Source organism: Jaculus jaculus, chromosome 4 (assembly GCF_020740685.1).
Source record: "Jaculus jaculus isolate mJacJac1 chromosome 4, mJacJac1.mat.Y.cur, whole genome shotgun sequence".
Classification (NCBI taxonomy): domain Eukaryota; kingdom Metazoa; phylum Chordata; class Mammalia; order Rodentia; family Dipodidae; genus Jaculus; species Jaculus jaculus.
In genome coordinates, this window is record NC_059105.1 from 59637031 (window position 1) to 59662101 (window position 25071).

The 25071-nt window shown below is 40.2% G+C and overlaps 1 protein-coding gene across 6 annotated transcripts in view; it reads left to right on the top strand.

Annotated features, from left to right (window-relative positions):
- The window catches only part of Znf385b (zinc finger protein 385B), a 294054-nt gene extending 272188 nt beyond the window's left edge, over positions 1-21866 (top strand). For 5 of the 6 annotated variants that reach the window (XM_045148245.1, XM_045148242.1, XM_045148240.1 and 2 more), the window contains 4 exons: positions 17204-17449; positions 18938-19116; positions 19681-19782; positions 21648-21866. In XM_045148245.1, the coding sequence (XP_045004180.1) occupies positions 17204-17449; positions 18938-19116; positions 19681-19782; positions 21648-21866 (746 nt within the window). The remainder of the gene's footprint in view (positions 1-17203; positions 17450-18937; positions 19117-19680; positions 19783-21647) is intronic. The other variant, XM_045148241.1, reaches the window with a different exon arrangement.
- Positions 21867-25071: the final 3205 nt, after the last annotated feature.

Genomic DNA, 25071 nt, shown 5'->3' on the forward strand with positions numbered 1-25071 from the left:
GGGGGAGGGAGGGAGAATGCATGCACCAGGGCCTTCAGCTCTTGTGAAAAAGCACAGAAGTTCTTAACTTTTTTTGTTGTTATTTTTATTTATTTATTTGAGAGTGACAGACAGAGGAAGAGGCAGAAAGAGAGAAAGAGAGAATAGATGCACCAGGGCTTCCAGCCACTTCAAACGAACTTCAGACATGTGAGTCCCCTTGTGCATCTGGCTAACATTGGTCCTGGGGAATGAAGCCTCAAACTGGGGTCCTTAGGCTTCACAGGCAAGAGCTTAACTACTAAGCCATCTCCCCAGCCCAGAAATTCTTAACGTTTTGTGTGTGTTGTGGACTCCCAGGACCAAGTAGCGAAGCCATACTCTTAGCTTAATGCTTTTAAATACATACAACAGAAATCATGGTTTTATAAAGAAAGCCAATTCTAATAAAACACATCTGTTAACTTTTGGTTGTGATATAATATAGCAGTAAGGCACTAAATAATATCTACCTGTAGCCCTAACATCTACATAATTTAAAGTAGTGATGAACATATGGTGTTCAAGCAGTCTGTGATAATTGTAATGAATGGTAAGGCAATTTTATTTCTATAGGTTACAGAGTTATAGGAATTGTAAGTCTGCTGCAATTTGTTGTGTTTATTTATGATTGAAGAAAATGTTGAATTTCAAATAGAAATAAATGAAAATAAAGATAAATTTTTGTTCTTTGGAATTTAAGAACTTTTGTTTAATTTGACAGAATTCAGACTCTTTTTCTGCTGCCCTCATATGCTATGTTACCACAACGTATTTTGGCGCCTTGGTTAAGTTTATATAACCCAGAACCAGGCAGGATAGGAAAGAAACTCTTGATATTTGTTTTTTATCATAACTGTGAGCATTACAGCTTATCATGTAATGTTGCATGTGTTTCTTGCTCAGTTCTATTATGGTGGCAATCTCATAGTTACAAGTCTCCATTTCACCACTGTCCTATAATAGATATCTTTCATTGTAAAATACATATATATACACAAAAACATATATATATATAATATATACATATATGTGTGTATATGTATGTATGCATGCATATATGTAGGCAGCTTACAAACAGAAAGATAAGCAGCTTACAAAAAGAAAAGGTTTATTTTGGTTCACATTTTTGGAATTTTCAGTCCATGATCAGTTGATCCTGTTGCTTTGAATGTGTGGCAAGGGAGCCCAATGTGTCAGGGAACGAGCTTTTCAGATTCATTCTAGATTTGACCCACAGCAATTCCTGAGACATAGGATGATCTAAACAAACAATCAAAAAAAATTCTAAAGTAAACCCTTTGGAAACTAAGCCTTTTAATTTAAAAGTAACCTTCTGTGGTTATCAGACTTCCCCCCTGCCTCATAGAGGTCTTAAATATTCATCTGCTTTGACAGCTTCATAAAGCAGCAAGTTGAACTTGGAGTCAAAAGTAGGACTGGCTTTTAGCAATGTATTTTTTTTTTTTATTTATTTGTAAATGCAAGAGAGAAGGAAGGAGAGAAAGATAATGAGTGGACCAGGGCCTCTAGCCAGTGCAAGCAAACTCCAGATGCATGTGCTACTTTGTGCTTCTGCCTTTCCCTGCGTAGAGGGGAATTGAACCTGGGTCATTAGATTTTGCAGGCAAGTACCTTAACCACTGAGCAACTCTCCAACCCTTAGCAGTGTATCTTTATTTTGTTTTTTTTTTGTTTTTTTTTTTTTTTGTTTTGTTTTTCAAGGTAGGGTCTCACTCTGGTCCAGGCTGACCTGGAATTAACTCTGTAGTCTCAGGGTAGCCTTGAACTCACGGTGATCCTCCTACCTCTGTCTCCCGAGTGCTGGGATTAAAGGCGTGCGCCACCACGCCCGGCAGCAGTGTATCTTTAAAGGATTGATAGCTTCTTATGCTGCCTGGGCATTCTAGTCAAAAAATGTTTACCTAGCTTCCTAAGAGTAAGACAGTACCTAGTAAGGCCCATAAAGAGTGCTTGCCATGTACTTGTTTGCATGAGTCAGCTGAGGAAAAAAAAAAAAAATGTGGTGAGTTCTTGGCCTTAAGTGAAGAAGGAATTGGTGTCCCCATGGCTTTCAGACTGTCCTTGCTATCCTCTGTGTGTGCCCCCTCTACTGGGGAATCAGAGCTACACTTTTGTTGAGTTCTGCATCTAGAGAGGATGAAGGATAGGGCTGGATTCAGCAGTTTTGCTTGTACCTCATGGATCTAAAATTGTGTCGCCTGAGATAGGTCCATTTACTTAGAAGAAAAGTACCCTGTACCTCACTCCACCTTGAAAATTAGGTTTTATTCTTATTCCAAGCTCTTAACTCTCTACTGAACCTGTTCCCTGAGGGTCTTAAATTGAGTGATATGAGTTGCTTATTCTGTTTTCAATAATAAAGCTGCCTCAGAAATAACCGTTTCACATCTCTTGGTGACAAATCAGAAAAGGAGCAATTTTTCAACCTAAAGAAGTTGAAATATGATTTCTCTATTAGACAAGTCAAATGGCTGGAAAACTACACAAAATAGGAGAAAGCTATTCATTAAATTCCAGCTGGAGCAAACAAGCTTTCTCTTGTGCTCACTGAAAAACTGACAAGTTCACTAATATCACCGCCAGGTCATTGAGAGCAAGTTAGGGCCGCCAGCTTTCCACACAGAGAGATTGGTGATGTTTTTGTTTTATCTGTGTGAGAGACTGGCAGTTTCTGCTCCTGGACAAAGGATGGCAGGGACAATGAGGACCACTGACATGCAGTGCCCAGGCAAGGAAAGCAATGATTGACATTTTACTGACCCACAAATTCCCTGCAAGGTAAGACTGATGACCAGAACCTGACTGATGTGGGCTTTCAAATGGAAACAGGAGCAACCTCCTAGGTCAAAACCATAGCCAGGCACAGCTTTCAGATATAAGCATAGCACAGAGATGATTTTGAACTTCCTTATTCACCCCACTTTTGTGAATCCTGGATTACTTAAAATAAATGGGCTTTTTGCTGATTTCTTTTTCTTAAAGGAAATAGAGCCTCATTCAGTAGGGAGTCATTATAACTTGTAGACATTATTTTCCCTGCTTTCATGATTAGTCTGAAAAGTAAGATATGAAAATTCAGCATAAACATAGTTAGGAATTTGTAAGCTTCACAGTGGTCAATAATGCTTAAAAACCAAGAGATTCTGGGATTTAGTTAGAGAAAGGGTGATGCAGAACTGGATGTCAGGGGCTTAACAGCATCAGATTAGTATATTTTTGTGCTCTGAGACTTTTAAATTCCAGCTTTAATTTCCATATTTTTCCATGGTGTTTCTGGGCTTCTGACTTAAGATCTATGCTTGATTTCCTTATCTGCAACATGGAATAAACCATATAAAACCTGTGTCAGTGTCTAGAGGCTACCTAGAAGTTTATCCTTGAGTGTAGAACTGAGATCAGACATTTCTCAGTGGGAAGAAGTCCACTGACTAGTAAAGCAAGTCAACTAGTAGATGCCAGATGAACCAGTCTATAAAGGGTATACTAGGTAAACTTGAAGAACACTTGAAATAATTGTCATTGTAAATGAGGCATCTATCTAGAATCTATACCATTAGGTATAAAGATATATACCTTGGGGTATTTAGTTTGTTGTGAACAGCAAGATGTTTAAGATATAAAGCCTTCATAATGATGACTTCAGTGACCTACATGTAATACCTGAAAACATTCAGAAAGTTAAATAATGGCAGGACATAGTACTTAGAATATCTTTTGAATATTATGGCATAAATATGTCAAATGTGTGATTGTTGAATACTCATATAAAATAAGCTAATGTTAACTCCACAGAATATTACAGAAGTAGACTGCTAGGCTAGAAATCACTAATGAATCTAAACACAACACTCATAGTTCCATGAGTACATTTTCCAGAGAGCTGGTAGTATTGTTCAGTGGTAAAGTTCCAACCCAGCATGCATGACATCATTGGTTCCATCCCTGGCGCTACAAGATGGAGAAAAAGGTCCAGAAATCAGGACACCAGTTTAGTTATGAAACGAACTGGCTGTACTTTGGTGATATTTTTTTCTGCACAAATGCTTTAGATTTTCTGACTGAGGTCCATGAATGTATATCTTTATCATTTGGCACTTCACATAACCACAGCACTCTAGAGAAGATAGGTGAATAGCTCCAGGGGTGAACTGATTCTGAGAATGACTTTTGGAACATAAAGATCTCCAGAGTTTGTAGCCAGAAAGACAGACTCCAGTAGAAAGTAGTTTAAAGGTATAAGAAAGACAAGAGCAGCCCAAATTGAAACACACACCTTCTCCTCAAAGAAAGGGGGAAAGCACAACATCAGGGATGAACTTAACCAGGTCCCCCATTCCTCTAAGAACAGGAGACCTTAACACTGGCCAAGGAGAGGCTGAAGGACTGATAGCAAAGTGAAAATAAGGCTAAACTTCTACAGAAGCTGACTGCCTCCTTGTAGTCACTTTCCCCCAGCAACTTCATTGACCTCTTCTCCAGGCATAGAATTTCTTTCATTAGTGTTCACTAACTGATTTTCCTAACTTCAGCAGATCTATAATCTTAGGAGTGTAGAACTTTAAATAATTATGTGTGATAGCACATTACCAAGAAAGCTGTGCTTTCAAAAAAATTTTTAAATCGCACATCCAAATTATCACTATATTTTTCTAATATCTAAAATATAAATAAAGCAGGGAAAACTGGCTTTTGTATCTTACCATAACCTGAAATACTGGTCCTTTCTTCCTACCTTTACTTCCTACCTACTGTCTTAGGTATAAAACAAATGAAACAGCACTCTGCATCCAGCACTGCAGTGGTGACACGTTGGCATCTGTTCATCTCTTGTTTTGCAGAGAATTCCATGGTAGCAAACTGGCTTGTTCATTTTACAGTGTGTGTGCTTGTTTTTTGTTTTTTGTTTTTTTTTTTTTGTTTTTTTTTTTGCAAATCTATTAACTATCCTAATGGAATTCTACTTTCAACTCTTATATATCTGTTTTCAGCTAGTGGTTCTCTCTCTCTTGGACTGTGCCTAATGTGTAGGTAAGGAGGAGGGAAATGAGACCAAGGCTTAAGAAGTCCTTCTGTTTCTCACATTGATTTACATACATACAGGTCTGCAGTGGTTTTTTTTGTTTTTATTTATTTATTTTGATCTGGTGTCAAGCCTTTTCTGGGCTTTTCAATGTCATTTTTCACAAGACTGCACAGGGAAGTAGGTATTCTGACTGACATCCATTAATTTAGTATTATTCAGAAAGTGAGTAGATAAAGCTAAAAGAATGCTTTCAGAATTCTGTATCACAGTGAGCTAACTGGGTTTACTGAGTGTTAAGCATAATATGAGCACTGCTTTGTTCTGGGAATAATAATGAGGTGTTGCTCCAGATGCTTGTGAAGAGAAAGAACATGGCCAGCCACCCTTTCATTAAATGCCGTTCTTGTCTAACTTTTTTCCAGTAATATCAAGCATGAAAAGGGGAAATTAATTGTCTAAATTAATGTTGAGTATCTTTCAGTGACCTCAGAAAACACAAGGTATTATTAGGGTAGTTACGGAATTAGGGAATTGCAAAAGGATTTGGTAGATTCTCAAAAATACAACTCAAAACTTCCAAATGCCAAAATTTCAGCAAGCACTCCTCAAGTAGCTGGTCACTGCTTAGATCAAAATATACCAAAACAGCAGCTTGGGGGCTTAAACTTGTCACAAATCTAAGCGGTAAATTGACAACAGGTACAACCATTTATCCATTTCTGGCCTAAAGCTAGCAGAAGCCTCCAAGTAAATTCCCTTTCCCTTCCAAACCTAACACAAGCTAAAAGGTGAAATCAGGGTAATACGCTATCTTCCATCTCAAACATCCATTCCGAGGTTCACTCACTCCAAAGTGAAACCACTTATATAGTAGAATATAGTCAATTATGTCCTCAGTTCCCTGAGGAGATGCAGCAGTTTTCACACCCAAGCTTCATACTATCCAGGCAGAACTCAGTTGCTATCCCAGCACAACCTCACCTGGCAAAAGAGTCAAGTGTAAGTGGCTTTCTCTTTTTTCATGGCTTTCCCACCTTTACTTATTTCTCAACCCTTGCACTCAGGTTTCATTAAAAGTTTCCCTAAGCTGGGCATGGTGGCACACGCCTTGAATCCCAGTTCTTGAGAGGCAGAAGTAGGAGGATCGCCATGAGTCCAAGGCCAGCCTGAGACTATATAGTGAATTCCAGGTCAGCCTGGGCTACAGAAAAACCATACCTCCTTAACCTTTCTGCAGGTCTCCATTTGTTTCTTTTCCTGCGAAGGCATGAGAGGAGAAGCATTGGTAACCATAGGCCACCTCACCCTCACAGAGGTGACTTTCCAGTTTATTATTCAACATCTCTTTGCTGGGACAAAAATGACTAATTCAAGTTTAAGGGAGGAATTGTTTATTTCAGCTTACAGGTCTAGATCACTGTCCATTATGGCAGCAAAGGGACAGTGGCAAGAGCTTGAGCCACTGGCCACCTTCAACAGGAACAAGAAGCAGAGCATGATGAGTGCTGTGGTCCAGGGCCCCAGCCCATGGGATGGAGCTCTCCCCGCCTCAGATAGGTCTCCCCAACTCAGTTAACATCCTCAGAATAATTCCTCACAGACGTACATAGACACTAACCTAATCTACATAACCCTCAGGTGATAACAGGTCCTCTCAGGTTGACAATGAATATAAATTGTCATATCTAGTAAGAGTATCACTCTCTTAAAATTCTTGTTTAGTGGCCTGAGCACTTTTCTCAGTCTTTGGGTCTCTTTTGCTGTTCTGGAAGAGTTACTTTGCAAAGACATCATAGATACCAATGAACACAACTCACGTTTTTTCAGACTGTTTTTGTCAAATGGTGACTATACAATAAGCAGAAAATCTAACTATTTCTTTGATGAAAGTGAAATGCAAATATTATAATACTCTCTAAGATTTTAGTCTTTTGAAATCAGAATTATAAAAGTAATATGTAAGTGGATAGATAATATTGTTTTCCCCCAATTATAATTTAAAATCATTGCTTCATGGACTGGAGTTTTGAGCTACAATAGTCCAGTTATGATTTTCTTGCCAAGACTCATCTACTTTTTTCAGTCACCAGCAATAACATGGATTCAAAACTCCACAGCATCTCAGTGTGCAACAGAATCCATAGCCACTTATGTGAGTTACCCATAGCTAACATAGTATTTTACATGTCTGAGAATTAAGGTACCAGTCACTTAAATCACTTGCTTAAGCTGAATAAGTTAGTCTGGAATGCATCATGGAATAGCCAACTTTTCCTAGATTAGTAAGTGGGACATTTTGTTAGCATTGTAATTTCTAGTATCTTCAATCTTCATAAGTAGCACTGCCATTTTTTTTTTTTTACCACAGGCTTATGCCAAACCATAGCAGTGATTTTGATTTCTTTCTTTCTCTAGATACCCACATCTAATCAATAAGTCCCTGTGGTTCTCCATTAAGACATATTACCACTGCTGCTCAACTATCTATGACTACTACATTGGCCCAAATAGTTATAAACTGTCTGGTGGACACTGAAGAAATACTGTGACATATCTGTACTACGCTTTCACAGTTTGTTCTCCATATAGTGTTAGTACAGCCAGGTCTGAGTTACTGCACTCAAGAGCCAGTGCTTAGGAGATGAAAGCTGTTGAGAAGGAAATAGGGTTATCCAAGGACTGGTATCCTGAGAAGGACTGTCTTTCTCAAAGCACTGTCTACTGTGCTCCTGCCTTGGCCTCCAGAATGCTGGAATTTCAGGAGGGTTCCATCATGCCTGACTCTCCTTTGTTTTATTCAAACAGACCAGATGGAATATTTTTCTGCAAGTTAAACCCCAGAGAAGCTCTGTTCCTTAGTGCACAGAAAAAAAGAACAGGGAGGGGTGTGACACATGCTAGTAGATTCTGAAGGTAACCTGAGAGGCTGGCTTTATGAATCTAAAGAAAGATTATTTGTCAGTTAATATATTAATCATTTGGGTGTAACTTCTCTTTAGCTTATAAAGTGCTGAGCAAAGTGAACTTACTCCTTGCAAAAAATGTAGGGAAGGCACTTACCCTTGCATAGGAAAATCACAGGAGCACCCATGATTATAGTAGTGGTCAAAATAATGATTTAAAACATGCATCTCATCACCTCTCTCCACTTCTTAGCAATCATACCTAGATCATACTCAAATTTCTCTCATGCTGTACCAGATTGCATGTGATCCAGCTTCTGATCACATTTTTGCTAAAAATTAAGAGGAGGCAAGGCATGGGAATTACTTAATGTGCACAGGAGCAATACAAAGTATGAAACTAGAAATAGTCAGATGGTTGGAAGCAAAAATAAGGGGAAGGGAAAAGAAAGGCTGTGTGCCATTGTAGAGGGGAGTAGATGACTCTGCGGAGAAAGAGATGAGACAAAGAAGAAACAATGTAGCCTTGGGTTAATACAACCTGAGCCTTGCTAGGCAGGTAAATCTCCCAGGTAGTCTCTGAGAGTGTCCCCCAGAAGTTCAGGTGAAAAATCTGGGCATGGAGTCAACTTTTAATCTCTTCTCTGATGGTTAGTCTTTCCTAACTAGGATTTTAGTCCTAGGAAGGAGGCTTAATATAAACTGCATATCTTTTGTAAGACTTGTGACCTGTATATTTAACAAAAGATGCCAGTTCATACTATATACATACATGTATATGTTTTATATTTAGCGATTTTAAGAAATATATATATATATATATATGTATGTATGTATGTATGTATGTATGTATGTATGTATGTATGTAGAGAGAGAGAGAGAGAGAGAGACGGAGACAGAGACAGAGACAGAGAGAGAGGGAGATATTGAGAGAGAGAGTGTGTGTTTTTTCAAAGTAGGGTCTCACTGTAGCCCAGGCTGACCTGGAATTAATTCACTATATAGTCTCAGGGTGGCCTTGAACTCATGGTGATCCTCCTACCTCTGCCTCCTGAGTACTGGGTAAAGGTGTGTGCCACCACGCCTGGCTTAATTTATTTTTACTAGATATGGACATATTTAATATGTAAACAACACATGTTGGTACCATCCTTTCCCTCCTCCATGACCCTTTTCTGAAGAGGCCTTCCTCCTTGGAGATGCAGGTCAACCTCATGATGATTGTGGGTCATGCCTTGTGGGGGCAACAATCAGTTATGGGGGAGAAACAATGTCTCTGTGCAAAATGTCCCAACTTGTGGTTCTAACCATCTTTCCACCCCCTCTTCCACCAAATTCCCTGAGCCATGTTGGGCCATGTTGATCTACTTCAGTGATGAGCTCTTAGGAGCATCTGGATCTCTGGTTTGGTAGGTGTTGAGTGTCCTCAGTGTCTATTGCCTTTACCCTTGTGCTGATATCAGATTCACTAAGAAAGCAGCACTCTTGCTCAATTCCCCAGTTCCTCTGTGGTTTCAGCTGGGGCCAGGGTGGAGTGCGCCAGGTCATTTATCTCCTCAGGTCCAGTTCCCATCTGAAAAAGAGAAGCAGATTCTCCTATGGAGAGTGAAGTCAGCTCATTGTGGATGTAAGCCACATCCTGGTACAGGGAGTCAGAGGGCAGCCCCAAGGGGAAATAAAAGAGAGAGAGAGAAGAAAGAAAAACAGGAGAATTTTAAGGTTAGGTTTCATCTCACTCTCCAGGGCCCTTCAATTCAGGTGCTCCCCCTAAGGTACACTTGAGGGTTCCACATTTTAGTTTAACTTCCAGGATATAGATTCAATGGTACCAGTTCAATTTGGGGTTCAGTTTTGTGTGCCCCCACCCACCCTTCCCCCAAACCTTACCCACCCTATTGTTTAAGCCTTGAGATGGCATTCAGGTAAGTTTGCAACTCGGGCTGATCCAGGTTAGGAACCACAGATGAAGATTGTTTCTGTGACTGTGTGAGTTCACTTAGAATGATCTGTACCAAGTTCAGCTATTTTTCTACAAATTTCATTATGTCAGTTTTTCTTACTGCTGAGTAGAAGTCCATTGTGTAGATATACCATATCTTGGTTATCCATTCATCCAATGATGGGCACCTGGGTTGATTCCAGTTCTTAGCTATTATGTATTGAGTAGCTATAAACATATTTGAGCAAGTATCTCTGAACTGAGATGTGGATCTTTTAGGGAAAATACCCAGTAAAGGAATAACAGGGTCTGTTGGTAACACTATATTGATCCTTTTCAGGATTCTCCATATTGATTTCTATTGTGGTTGTACCAGCTTACATTCCCATCAGCAGTGAATGAGTGTTCCCAATTCTCCACATCCTTGCCAACATTTGTTTCCATTTGATTTTTTTTTTAATGTTTGATATCCTTACTGGGGCAGAGGAGAATCTCATTGTTGTTTTAATTTGTATTTACCTAATGGTTAGGGATGTTGAACATTTTCTTAAGTGTGTGTTAGCCATTTGTAATTCTGCCTCTGAGAACTCTCTATTCAGTTCTCTGCCCCACTTTTAGAGTGGGTTGTTTGATTTTTTTTAGAACTTTTTTTATTTTTTTATTTGAAAGAGAGACAGAGAGAAAGAGAGAATGGAAACAAACTCCAGATGCATGTGCCATCGTGTGTGTCTTACGTAGGTCCTGGGAATCAAACCAATGTCTTAAACCACTAAGCCATTTCTCCAGCCTCATGATTTTTTATTGTTTAGTCTTTTGAGTTCTTTGTAGATTCTAGATATTAGGCTTCTGTCAGTGGTATTGTTGGTGAAGATTTTCTCCCATTCTGTGGCTAATCTGTTGGCTCTGCTTATGGTATATTTGTCTGTGCAAAAGCTTTTTAAATTCATGCAATCCCATTGGTTGAGTGCTTAATTTCCTGGGCTACTGGGGTTTTGTTCAGGAAGTCTTTTTCCAGCCATATATCGTGGAGAGTGCCTACTGTGTTTTCTTCCAGTAGTTGAAGAGTTTCACGTATTCTTGAACTTGATTTTACCATACACAAAAATCAAGTTTAAGGGCTGGAGAGATGGCTTAGCAGTTAAGCATTTGCCTGTGAAGCCTAAGGACCCCGGTTCGAGGCTCAGTTCCCCAGGTCCCACGTTAGCCAGATGCACAAGGGGGCGCACGTGTCTGGAGTCGTTTGCAGAGGCTGGAAGCCCTGGCGCGCCCATTCTCTCTCTCTCCCTCTATCTGTCTTTCTCTCTGTGTCTGTCGCTCTCAAATAAATAAACAAATAATTTTAAAAAAAATCAAGTTTAAAAATGTTTTTATGTATTTATTTGTAAGCAGAGAGCAATAGAAGAGAGACAGAGAGAATGTGTGCCAGGGCCTCCAGCTGTAGCAAACAAACTCAAGACACATATGCCACTTGTGTGTCTGGCTTTATGTGGGCACTGTGGAATCAAACCAGGGGCATTAAGCTTTGCAGGCAAGTGCCTTAAACTCTTAGCAATCTCCCCAGTCCCTACATATGTATATGTTGGTGGGCATGTGTATAGACTCTTATAAGTCAATTTTATTTCTATGTATTTACGTAAGAGAGAGAGAGAAAGAGGCAGAGAGGGAAAGAGAGAGAGATTGGGCATACCAGGGCATCCAGCCACTGCAAACAAACTCCAGACACAGGTGCCACCTTGTGCATTTGGCTGATGTGGGTCCTGGGGAATCAAACCGGGGTCATTTGGCTTTGCAGGCAAATGCCTTAACTGCTGAACCATCGCTCCAGCTCTTATAAGTCAATTTTTAAAAGCTGACAATCCAGTTAAAATAATTGAACACTTAATTTAAGTATATGTAGTTGGTTAATAAAAACATAAGAATGTACTTGAATCACTTAGTAGGGAAATACAAACTAAAGACACACACACAAAACAAAAACCTACCATATCTCCAGTGCATGGCTGATACGAATAGTACTGACTGATAGCAATACTGCTGATAGCAGTGGCCATGGGTTAAGTCTTAGGGAGAGACAGGGAGACTGAGACCTCTACCCAGTATTTCCAGGTTCTTTCACTGTTTGAGAGAGAATCCAGAGACAGTAAAGTGAGGAATTTGGAGGAAGCTTTTATTATCAAGCAAAACATACTCTTTGAGTAAGTATGGCCATTCTCAGAGTGAGTGTCATCTACTGGGGATGTGGCCAGCACACCTCATGGTCATATATAATGGAAGGGTGATAAGTCAGGAGCTAAGTTGAGAGGAGCCATGCTCTCAGACTCAGGTGTATAAGGGAGAGACCTGATTGGTCAAGGAGCTAACTGATGGGGTTATGACCAATCCAGGTGTACCAGGCTGAGAAAGAAGCAAGAAGCTGGGTTTTCTGGCTTGTAGCCATCCTAGATAACACTGAATCAGACACTGGTTCTAGACCTGCCAAAGCAGACAGAGGTGGCATGTCCTTGCTCTCTTTGGGCCTTTGTCTCTGGCTGACAGTCTATTAAAAAAAGCTTATCTTTTTTTTTTTTTTTAACCCTTCTCATGTTTTTACCCTTCTCATTCCTAGCCTTGCTGGCTAGCCAATCTAGCCTATTTGGCAAGCTGTGGGCAATAAGAAGCCCTATTGTTTAAAAACAAAAAAGATGGATGCCATCGAAAAGAAATGACAACCGAAGTTGCCCCCTCACCTTCACTTGCACTCACACTCATTCAGCTGCCCATAAACAAACATGCATACACATACATAAAAAAGTACAAAAATATTCTGAGCATTGGAAAATAGGTGAGTTAAGATGGAACTTCCCACAGGGGCTACTTTGAAGAAATACCTTCAAATGGATGCATAAATTATAGATTGTTACAAAGGGTAATTCTGATGTAGCTAAGCAAATTCTGCTTAGAAGTCCTTTAGGATAAAACATTTTTTTATAAAAAGGTTTTTGGATAATCAGGAAATAATTAATACAGCCAGAAGACCTGATAATTAACATTAAGTGTGAGAATACTTGAAAATGGAACGCCTATTAAGAAGTTATAGATGATATAAATCTTTACTAAAAAAAGTAAGTAAACATTATACTAATTAAGCCTTCAAATCCATTTAAAAAACAGGCTTTAAAAATGTCAGTAAGGTGGGCTAGAAGAATGGCTTAGCAGTTAAGTCACTTGCCTGCAAAGCAGAAGGACCCAGGTTCGATTCCTCAGAACCCATGTAAGCCAGATACACAAGGTGGGACATATGTAAGGACTTTGCAGCAGCTGGAGGACCTGCCATGCCCATCCTCTATCTCTTTATCCCTCTCTCTCTCCCTCCATCTTTTTCTCTCAAATAAATAGTAACAAAAAAATGAAATGTCAGTAAGAAAAAAGAAATGTATGGTGGATTTCCATCAAAAATATCTGGGCTAGAGGGCTGGCTTAGCAGTTAAGGTGTTTGCCTGCAAAGCTAAGGAACCCAGGTTTGACTCCCCAAGACCTACATTAGCCGGATGCACAAGTGGGTGCACATGTCTGGAGTTCATTTGCAGTGGCTGGAGGCCCTGGTGTGCCCATTCTCTCTCTCTCTCCCCCTCTTTCTCTGTCAAATAAATGAATAAATAAAAATAAAATATTTTAAAATTTTTTCTCTGAGAGGAGAAACAATAAAATTAGGCTTTGAAGTTTATACATGCATCCAGAGAAAATACCACAATTTGAAATTGTAAATATGTCAGTGACTTTCTTGATTTTAGTATTTGTTTTATTGATGAGCCAATATCAACCTTGTAAAAGAATTTCCCTGGATACGTTGAAGCCATTTATGTTTATCTAAAGTCAAATTTTTTTCCTACACTCAAAGATACTAAGACTCTAGCCTACCTTATGGAAAACAGTAGTATATAATGTATCTAAATTTTAGATCATGTAAATATTAAGCATACTATACCTTTCAACATATTATTAAAAGGGAAATTGCTGGGCTGGAGAGATTGCTCAGTGATTAAGTCACTTCCCTGCAGTGCCTAATGCCCTGGGTTTGATCACCCAGTCCCTATGCAAAGCCATTTGCACAAAATGACACATGCATCTGGAGTTCATGTGCAGTGGCTGGCGGCCTTGGTGTACCCATTTTCTCTCTCTTTCTCTCTCTCTCTCTCTCTCTCTCTCTCTCTCTCTCTCTCTCTCTCTCTTTGTCTGTCTCTCTCTGCTTGCAAATTAATTTTTCTTTTTGTTTTTCCTTTTTTTTTTCTTTTTGTTTTGGTTTTTCGAGGTAGGGTCTCACTCTAGCCCAGGCTGACTTGGAATTCACTCTGTAGGCTCAGGGTGGTCTTAACCAATTGGCGATCCTCCTACCTCTGCCTCCCAAGTGCTGGGATTAAAGGCGTGTGCCACCGTGCCCGGCTCACAAATAAATATTTTTTACCAAAGGGAAATATCTATCCTTAGTATACATTATATATTTATAGGTATATTTATAAGATATTCTCTTTCATTTGACTCAGTCAACCCTTCCAGTAATATTTCACTATATCTGTTGAGTTTTACATTGTACAACCAAGTTGAAACCCTCAGCTTTCTAACCCTAACCATGTTTAGTGTTTCTGCTTATAACCATTCTCTTCCCCACTCCTTCTATTCTATGCTTATCTAAGCCTGACCTTCAGACTCTTCAAAATGTCACTTCCTTAATGAAAAATGTACTTTTATTCCTAAGCAGAAGTTATCATTTTCTGCTTAATGCTTTGTGCCTCTCACTAGTGTCTACTATAAATTTGATGTCTCTGAATGACTTATCTCATGTCCCCTTGCCCCTGCCAAGCTCAAACTTTCTTAAATTCTATACCTACTTTCCTTACTAATCTCTTTAGTGTCTACCACATTGCCAACAATTAACATAATGTTAACATGCATATAGTCATGAATAAATCACCTCTTAAAAAGGACACTTAAATTTTCCTAAAGAGATGGGGATAAAGAGAAAAAAATGTATGATTTTAAATATCTTCTCAATGTAACCTGAATCAGTTGATTATTTAAAAGGTAGATATCTTCATTTCAAAAATATGGCTTTAAACTGCAGTTGTAAAATAAGGCAGCAGCTATTTCACACTTTGGATGACTTTTATATGCTTTTATAATATTAATGATGGCCTATTAGGTCTCCTCCCCTTTGTGCACAAAGATCATTATGTAGTGACCAGGACAGAAAATGTCACACTCATTTGCGCTGCCTTCTAATCTATGAAACATTTATGATTCTGATCAACTTGTTTCCTCATCTTAATAAGAAAAATCTCGGAATGGAGAGATGGCTTAGTGGTTAAGTGCTTGCCTGTGAAGCCAAAGATCCCTGGTTCAAGGCTCAACTCCCCAGGACTCTCATTAGCCAGATGCACAAGGGGGCACACGTGTCTGGAGTTCGTTTGCAGAGGCTGAAGGCCCAGGTGCACCCATTCTCTCTCTATCTCTCTTCTCAATCTCTTTCTCTCTGTGTGCTTGCAAATAAATAAAATATTAAAAAAAGAAAAATCTTCTTCAATCCTACCTAATCCATAAACTGGCTTTGAGAAATAATAAGATAATGTACATAATAACACTTTAGGAGCTCTAAAGCTTGACATAAATGTAATGTTCTATGAGGGCCACTGGCATAAGGAATACTAAGATAGTAATATAAGAAATAACGATTAAGTGCCTGAAATACATTATTCTTCCAGGTCAAATGTATATAAAATGTCAAATGAAATACTTGAAGAAACAAAAGATTTTGGTGTATAATAACTTATGTTTTCATCAAAAGAACTGAGTAACTCCAAAGAAGTAAATATGAGGATTACTTCTGCTTTATGAGTTCTCAAAGTCTACAAATTAAATGAGTAAGATCCTCATAGATGAAAGAGTACCAGGCCTGAAAATGTCTCTAATCTGACTGACTGTTACCAATTAGGAAAAATAATTTTCTTTCTTCCCTTCACACTGTCAGTTTAGTAAAAGCCTAGACATTTTCTGTCATACTTCATATCATCCTCAAGTTGAGCATGTGCATGAAAAGGGAATACAAAATGTAAAAGCCTAGGATAAAAACAGATCTCAGCATCTATCTATCCTAAACACCACTCAGATGTGGAACCTCTCGATGGCACCCCCTAATTGTCTAATCTCAACATGGCTGTGTGGATCCAGCTCAGGGACAAAGATGGTGTATGAGTTCCTTTGTTTGCTGTAGTGAAGTACTTGTCACGAAGCAACTTAAGGGAGGAAAGGTTTACTTGCACTTATAGTTCAAGAGGCTGCTGTCCACCATGGTAAGGAAGTCAGGACAGTAGGAGCACGAGGCAGCTGTCATGTTCAGACAACAGTTGGGAAGCAGAGAACAAGGAACACTCATCCTAAGCTGGATTTCTCCTTTCTGTTTAGTCCAGGACCCTAGCCCATGTAATGGTTCTGCCTGCACTTAGGGTCTTCCCAACCTCAACCTAATCTCAACAGTCCATTACAGACATGCCTAGAAGATGCTCGTCTCCTAGGTGATTCTAGATCCTGTCAAGCTACAATGAGTGTTACCCATCACAGATGGAAACTGATCCATCCACAAATCCATGAAACACTAAAAAGAAATAGTAAGCACTGAAAGCTTTTATTTATCAAATGCAGAACTTAGTGACATACTTATAAAAATGTACACCACATGGCTAGCCATACAGATGGTGGTTCCAGGCCTGAGTTGGCTAGGGCAGTTACCAAATGTATTTCCATTTTGTCTTCTCTCTTAATGAGTTTCTTCCCTACTCACTATCCTACCACTCAAAAATAAAATTTTAACATGGTATGAAAATTAAATATTAACCATATACCCATTCCGTAACTAAAACATAAGTAGTCAAATGAAGCTAATATGGTCTAATGGTTTCTTTCATGTGACAATCATGACACGTCACCATATTGGAGAATAGCTGATTTCATAATGTATTGGTGACTTCCCTGGAGCATAACTTACAACTCAAGGATATCAGACAGAAAAATTACCCAGTTTGAGTGGGAGACCAAAAGTCATTTTTCATATATCATCATGATCTTGGTGTGACATAATATAGAAGTCAGTAGGATGGGGTAGGAGTTTCTTTAAATCAAAAGCTATGAGGTAACAGCTGTGCTAAATTTAAAAGGTACTGATTTTTCTATTTGATATAGAAATCAACTGTTTTTAATTCTGCTTTTGTGTCTTATCTGTTTGTGTGATACATGAGACTTCAATAAATGTCTCTTTGTTTGTCTTAGAAGACAAAGGGAAGTTGAAAGCCAGTGGTTCCAGCCAGCCACTGGGCTCCGAGGGCACCTCCTTTCTCCTCAAACCTGGCACAGCCCCTCTGCCACCTGGAGCTGCTGCTGCTCCCTCCAAGAACACAAATGGAGATCCCAGCTCTGCTGCTGAATCAGAAGAAGAAAAAGCCAAAAAATTACTTTATTGTTCACTATGCAAAGTGGCCGTGAACTCATTGTCACAGCTAGAGGCTCACAACACAGGTTAGAGGCTATTTTGGGGATGTAAATGATGTTTATAGTCAAACAAAACTGCTTTCCATGGAAAACCAAAGACTCCAAGTTTTCTCAGTGCCTTCTTTACTATTTTTAATAGTTATTTCAGAAAAGTGTTATCAAAGCAAAAGTAGATTAAAGATAAAACTTACTCCTTATTTCATCAAAGGCATCTAATACATTCCAAAATTTATTTTGATGGAGTAACAGAGAGGGAAATAAATATGTATGCAGAATATTCACTGCTACACACTGATGAGCAGAGACACTGAAATCAACTTAAAAGTCCATTGATAGTGGGATAGTGAATAAATTATAGTAACCCAGTATTATAGAATATATTACTTGGCTATTAAAAATAAAGACAAGAGCTAGGCATGGTGGCACATGCAATTAATTCCAGCACTCAGGAGGCTGAGGTAGGAGGATCACTGACCTAGAGACTAGCCTGGGCTAGAGTGAGACCCTACCTAATAAATAAATAATGACAAGAAAAACAACCTAAAAGTCCATCAGTAGTGAGATACTAAGTAAATTACAGTAACCCAGTGCCATAAAATACATAACTCAATGTAGTTGTCTGGATCTGATGTGCCCTATAAACTCATATGTTGTGAATGCTTAGTTCCTAGCCGATGGCAATTTGGGAAGTGGAACCTTACTGGAGGATGTGTGTTGCTGAGGACGGACCTTGAGGTTTATTAGCCCCTAGCCTGCTGGTGTTAGTCATCTCATTCTCCTGCTGCTGTTGCCACCTGCTGTGGCAAAGCTGATGCCCAGCCTCTGTTCATGCCATGCTTTCCTCTGCCATCATGAAGCTTCCCCTCAAGAATGTAAGCCAAAATAAAAAACTTCCCTCCCATCATCTGCTTTTGCATGGGTGTTTTGTCCCAGCCACAGAAAGGTAACTACACTATTTAGCCACTAAAAGTAATAACATGGTCTGAAAATATGAACCTTGGCTGAAGGTGGTGGTATTTGACAGGAGGCTGAGGCAGGAGGATCAGGGAAATCAAAGCCACCCTGGGTTACACAGTGAGTTCAAGAAAGAATAGAAAAAGGCAGGGAGGGAAAAGGGGGGAAAGAGAGTTTCCTATAGTAGTTTTATGGGGTGCATGCATGTGCATGTGGTGTATGCACATGTGTATGCAGATGTGTGAGCCCCATGGGCACACACATGCAGAGGCCCGAAGAGGAAGTTAGGTCTCCTCCTCTACTACACTTCATTTCCGTGAGACAGGGTTCTCACAGAACGTAAAACTCAAGCAGTTTTTCAATTAGGCTAGCTGACCAGTGAGTCATCCTTCTGTCTCCGCCCTGGGACATGTGTGTCCATGTCCAGTTTTTTACCATAGAGCTGGGGATTGAACCCAGGTTCTTTTGCTTGTGTGCAGCAAGCACTCTTACCCATTGACACATCTACCCAGTCCTGTAGTTCTCATGAAGCTATTTAATATATGCTTCTTTTCATTTTAGGATCTAAACATAAGACCATGGTTGAGGCTCGCAATGGAGCTGGTCCAATTAAGTCCTATCCGAGACCCGGGTCAAGGTTAAAGATGCAGAACGGCAGTAAGGGGTCAGGACTGCAGAACAAGACCTTTCATTGTGAAATCTGCGATGTTCACGTGAACTCAGAAATTCAGCTCAAACAGGTACCACATCGTGTATCAGTGTTTACACTTGCATGCTGCTGTTAGGGGGCATCACTTGTCGGTATCTCCTCTGTCTTATCATCTACAAATGGTTCTGAGTACCTAAAAGTTAAATTTACCAACCTTTCTAACATATGCACGTTTTATATTAGCAACATTTGAGTGTTGTGTGGAAGAGAAAGTCAGCACCAGTGTTTGAACTCTTGCCGTCAGCTTCCAGACTAGGTGTTTGAGACAGGCAGGTGGACACAACTGTCACAAGGAGCTGGCAGTGCAGCAGGGTCAAGGATCACTGAGGTGTGAAGCTTGTCCTCCAAGCACTCAAGTTCTAGTCAGGGAAATCTGGCCATTGGGTAAGAGTGGCAATCCAGGCAAAAGCTAGTAAGGCTCTAGAGAAAGGTAGAGGGCCAGAGGCATTGCAGTGGATGAGGGGGCGCAAGTCTTCACCAGGGGATTAGAAAGATTTTACTCAAACCACCTCGGAAGACGAGAATGAGGAAATAAGCTCTGTGTGGGGAAAATGTATCGTTCAGAGATTCATCTAATGCATCATACTGTTTTCAGCACATTTCTAGCCGAAGGCATAAAGATCGTGTTGCAGGGAAACCTCTGAAGCCGAAATACAGCCCCTACAACAAACTCCAGCGGAGCCCCAGCATTTTAGCAGTAAGTTTCCTTTGCACACCTGTTTGTGATTTAGCAGCCAGAGTGCTGAGGAGATGTAAATAGGACCTAGGGAGAGGATATGAAATATCTGTATTAGAGATCTAGGCCCAGGGTTTCCTACTTTCCAGGAAAGAATTCTACCACCAAATTAAAGGTTGTGAATTTAAATAACCCACCTAAATAGAAAATTTAGAATGGCTTATGTCCTGCTACGGGGAAGAAAAAAAGCAAAGAAAGCAAAGGTGAACATTTTTAAGAACTAATACCAAGACCTTGTTAAAAACTGCCTTGTGAAGTGAAGGTTCAGTGATACCTGAGGGAATCTTGAGTATGTCAAACCTGCAAAGTGGGGTTACTTTACTGAAAAAATATTCACCCATATAATTTAATACCCTTCTGTTTGCTGGTGCACATGTGCACGGGGTGTGTACACAAGAAAGCAGTGTCTGTGCTGCGCTTTCTGTTCTGGCAGGCATGTTGGTAATCAGCCTGCCTCACCTGCTCTCAGGATATACTGTTTTCAGGGCTTTTTTTTTTTTTTTTTTTTTCAAAAATACTTTGGGATTTCAGCAGTAGGTGTCACATAAATACACAGATGGACAGATGTCACGGTGTCCCTGTGGCTTAGCCAGCATGGTGTTCTGCCTGAGATGGAGCTGAGAGAGCCCAGCTGGAGGCGATGATGAGATTGCTTACCTCCCCACTTCTTAAAACAACCAGCTCATGCCTGCAAGCAGGTGGGACCTGCATCCAGCAAGTGCAGCTTGCACAGCACCTCCTGATTGCAAGACAGGACACAGACAATTCCACCCTGGGATTTCCCTAAGTAGAGAAGGTTTCTGGCCTACTTATAATCAGTCACAACAGAATTTGATTCACCTGTTATGAATCAGGGACTACTCATTAAGTGGCCAGTAAAAGAAGTGTAAGTTTATTTTTTTTAGTTCATAGTATAATTTTTCCTCTTTGAACATAAAATCTTTCAATATTTTTTTTCATTTCACACTTTCTTCTAATATTCTTTTTTTTATATAAAAGTATGTATTTATTTACAATCAGAGAGATCATGGGTCCACGCCAGGGCCTCTTGCCACTACAAACAAAGCGGGGATGCATGTATGGCTGGGTACTGGGTAATTGGGCCAGCAGGTTTTGCAAGCAAGTGCCTTTAACCCCTGAGCCATCTCCCCAGCACCACAAATAACATTCTTAATCTGAGCTGGGTCTGAGAAGTATACAACAGATTCCAAAGTAGACAAATCACATATGATCGTATATATTGTAAAGTGATACTACTTTTAAAGAAATTCTTGGAAGAACTGCATACAGTACTAATTTAGCTTGATCTCAGTTTAAAAGTACAATCTGTCATCTCAGTAAATTAGTTTTGGACTCTTCATGGGTTGGTTATGAGTGTCCTAATCCTGTTAATCTAACCTCAATTTGGTTTTATGAAGTGAGGGAGCATGCTTCTCAGAAATAAAACAAGCTGTGCATCCGTAATTCCTGCACTGTGGGCGGCTGAGGCAAGTTCAAGGCCAGCCCAGCCTACCTAACCCGTCTAGGTCATGCTGGCTGAAGACCAGTCTTTGGCTTGAGTTCACTGCGACAGCGGCATCCTTCTGGGTGTTTATTCCCCCCGCCCCCTGCCCAGGGTCTTGGTGTCAGTCCAAACAAGCTTCGGGCCCCTAGAACCCAACCCAAGCGCTGAAATGGAAACACGTCAAAGTCAAGCTATGCCCTTGGGGGCAGCTTCGTGAAGACCTTCATTGCCTCGCCGTCTGAAGGCAAAGGTGCTGCCAGCGTGTGTTTCACTGCGGACGCATGCGTATCCTCACCGGTTCCGGTTTTCCTCTCTCCTTTAGGCAAAGCTTGCATTCCAGAAGGACATGATGAAGCCGCTGGCCCCGGCCTTCCTGTCGTCGCCCCTGGCGGCGGCGGCGGCCGTGTCCTCGGCGCTGTCCCTGCCGCCGCGGCCCTCGGCGTCGCTGCTGCCGGCCGCGGCCATCCCGCCCGCCGCGCTGCTGAGGCCCGCCGGGCCCATCCGCGCCACGCCCGCCTCCATCCTCTTCGCCCCCTACTGACGCCCGCCGCCCGCCCGCCCGGCGTCCGCAGGCGAGAGCCCCGGGGAGGCAGCGCCGCCCGCGAGCCGTGCCCGCCCGCCCGGCCGGCCCTGAGCGCGCATCGGTCAGAGCAAGAAGAAGAAGAAGAGTTGTCTCTCTCTCTCTTTCCCCCGCGGGCGAGAGCTGGCCGAGGAGCGACGCGGAGTATTCTCCTGACAGACTTGAACGTGAGGGCGCCCTGTCCCTCAGACGTCTGTAAATAACACTGAAATCCATCCGGGCCCATCCCAGCGTGGAACACAAAGGCAGACACAAGCGCTGACTTGTGGATACCATCTTAACCCTCGGATCACGACGTTTTCTCTTCTTTTCTTTCTCTTTATTTTCATTTTGTTTTTCCTTCTCTTTTTGGTGTACTGTTGTCCACAGGGATTGTGTACTGTTTTAGACCCAAGTACTGTTGTATCCCGTGTAGTACTAGAGTGTAACTCTGTGTCTGAACTCAACATTTCTCACTGCTGTGTAATTGTTAGGAAGCCAAGTAGCTTTGTTTTGTTTTGTTTTTTTTTTTCCTCTCTCTCTCTCTCTCTCTCACTCTGTGAGAACAGAAGGTAATGTATTTGCTTTTCCTCACGTTTTATTTGGAGATATCTAAACAAAATAGAAAGCCATATAACATAGCTATAATTACTACCTGTTCACTCTAACTTATTTTTGTAGCTTCCTCATGGGTTTGAGTTGCTAAGCAAATGTAAAAAAAAAAAAAAAAAAAAGCTTCGTAAATTGCACATTTTTTGCACCTTCTGTGCATTCTGCAGGATGACAATGAACCCATGTATTTCTACGTAATGACCTTCATTTTAACCTGTTTTCATTTGTCACAATGCTACATAGCTCTGTGGCTCCTGATGCAATAATGTACAGAAGATATAAGATTTATAATTATAATTGAACAGTTTGTCTTTCCGTTCACACAGTATGTTACAAGTCATGCACCGTGCCCCCACCCCACCCCTTTCTAAGCCGATGTCAACAGAACTGGAATGTTTGTGATATCAGGGGCAAGTGGTATCATAAAAGAAAAAAAAAAAAACAGAGTGAACTCTTGTAGAGGATCTATATCTGCAATCTGTAAATGGTAAAAATGTCTGTGTATTTTTTTAAATGTACCTTTTCAATAAAAGTACAAAAAAATACATGGTGTTATTTCCCATGTTGTTTTCTCCTGAGACTTCTCTAGTTTGAAATCACCTGATGGGAGAAGGACAGCATCTTACATTTTGGTACTTTTGCATTATAGCTGACGGATGTTCAGTTGTTAGTGTTTGGTACTTCTGTGTAAATGGGAGACTTTAGTTTTCTATGCAGTTGGAAAAAAAGCTATGTTTGCCCAAAATTATAGTGGCAGCCTGTCAAAATTTTGTGACTCTCATTTCTTAAAACTTACTGTAAGTCCTCTAAATCCCCAGTTCACGTTTTCTCTATGCCCACGGCATTTATGGTCTCTTTTCCACATCCTAACCCTTTCTCTTTCTGCAATCAACAGGCTCCAATATATTAATTTCTGAGTATCCAGCTTAATACATCACTAATTGTTCTGGTGATGATTGGTGCTAAGCAAACTACTCTAAAACTTAGTAGCTTAAAATAACAACCATTTTATTACATCACGGTTTCATGGATGGGGAATTCCAGTAAGGTTTGACTAGGTATTAATAATAGAATTCCCCTGACAATATTTAGCCAGCAGCTAAGCAGTGCTGGGAGGCCAAACGACCTCACTCACATGTCTACACCAGAAAAATGACTAGAATGCTGGGGTCTGCTGAAGCAGTCTACCAGAGGGCCTGCATTTAGCCTCTCTCACACTGCCCTTGTCTCTGGTAGTTCCATAGTGTATTTTAAGATGCCTGGTTGGAAATCAAAAGGCTTCTTTATGAAATTGTCCAGAAACTGCCAACATGTCCTTGATCCTTCTGTGTACAAATCCAGAATTAAAGAAGGAAAATTAGACTTCAGTTCTTTTTTTAATGATTTCATTTTTATTTACTTATTACACACAGAGAGAGAGAAAGCGCGAGAGAGAGAGTAAGAATGGGCATGTCAGAGCCTCTAGCCACTGCAAATGAACTCCAGATACATGTGCCACCTTGTGCATCTGGCTTATGTGGGTCCTGAATAATCCCACCTGGGTCCTTAGACTTCTCAAGCAAGCACCTTAACCACTAAACCATCTCTCCAGCCCAAGACTTCAGATCTTAAATATGAAGGACTGCTAAAGTATTTTGATAAAAATGGTAACAAAAGTTTTAAAGAATCCCTTTCTCCTCTATATTCCCAAATCCTATCAGTTTTTAATTTATTAATATACAAAGAATTAGGTTTCATTATGGTATTTTTAAACAAATGTTTCCTCTCCCTTCTCATTCCCTGTTTGTGCCACCCTCCCCCAACACACACACACACTCACAACTTAGCCTCCTTTCCACCTGTCAGTTTCAAACTGGACAAATGGATAGGAGGTTCTTAAATTAATTTGGTTAATTAAAGCCAGTAGATAGCAGTGTAGCTGTGATGCATAGCCAATGATTTCCTCCATCAAAAATTTCATCCAACTGTTTGAAAATCATTGACCTTAATATTTTAAGCCTAAATACAGTTATTTTTAGAGTATAATAGAATTCCAGTTTGACATTAAGAATTTGTTTTATTTTTTTTTAATTTAACTCATTTTAACTCTAGCCAATATTAGTTAAACTCACCATAGCTAGATCTGAAGGAACTGTGTTTAACATTTTGGAGAACTTTTTGTTAATGGATTTTATTGGCAGTTATATTTGATTTATCTTGCCTTATCATATGTCTCATTGAAGCTCACTGCAATCTTCAGAACTTTTCAAATGTCAATATTTAAATAGACCCAGAAGTTTACTGATTAGGTTTATAGAGCTAAGATTTTTGAATCACCTCAGGGAGGAAGTACAAAAGAATAGCAATTAATTAAGATGTGTGCCTCCCAAGGAAGCCTGGAATAGCTCTGAGCAGTGATTTATGAAACACCATTAAGCAGGTACATCTTGTCATCCTCTGTGATTCTGAGGTGTTAGAGTGGGTCAGCCCTGAGGAAACACACTTGGTTGAACCAAGGCCTCTTCATGTTCTGTTTCTAGAAGTAAAAGATTACTACTATAATCTTCCAATTGTGAACATTAAAAAAAAGAAAGCT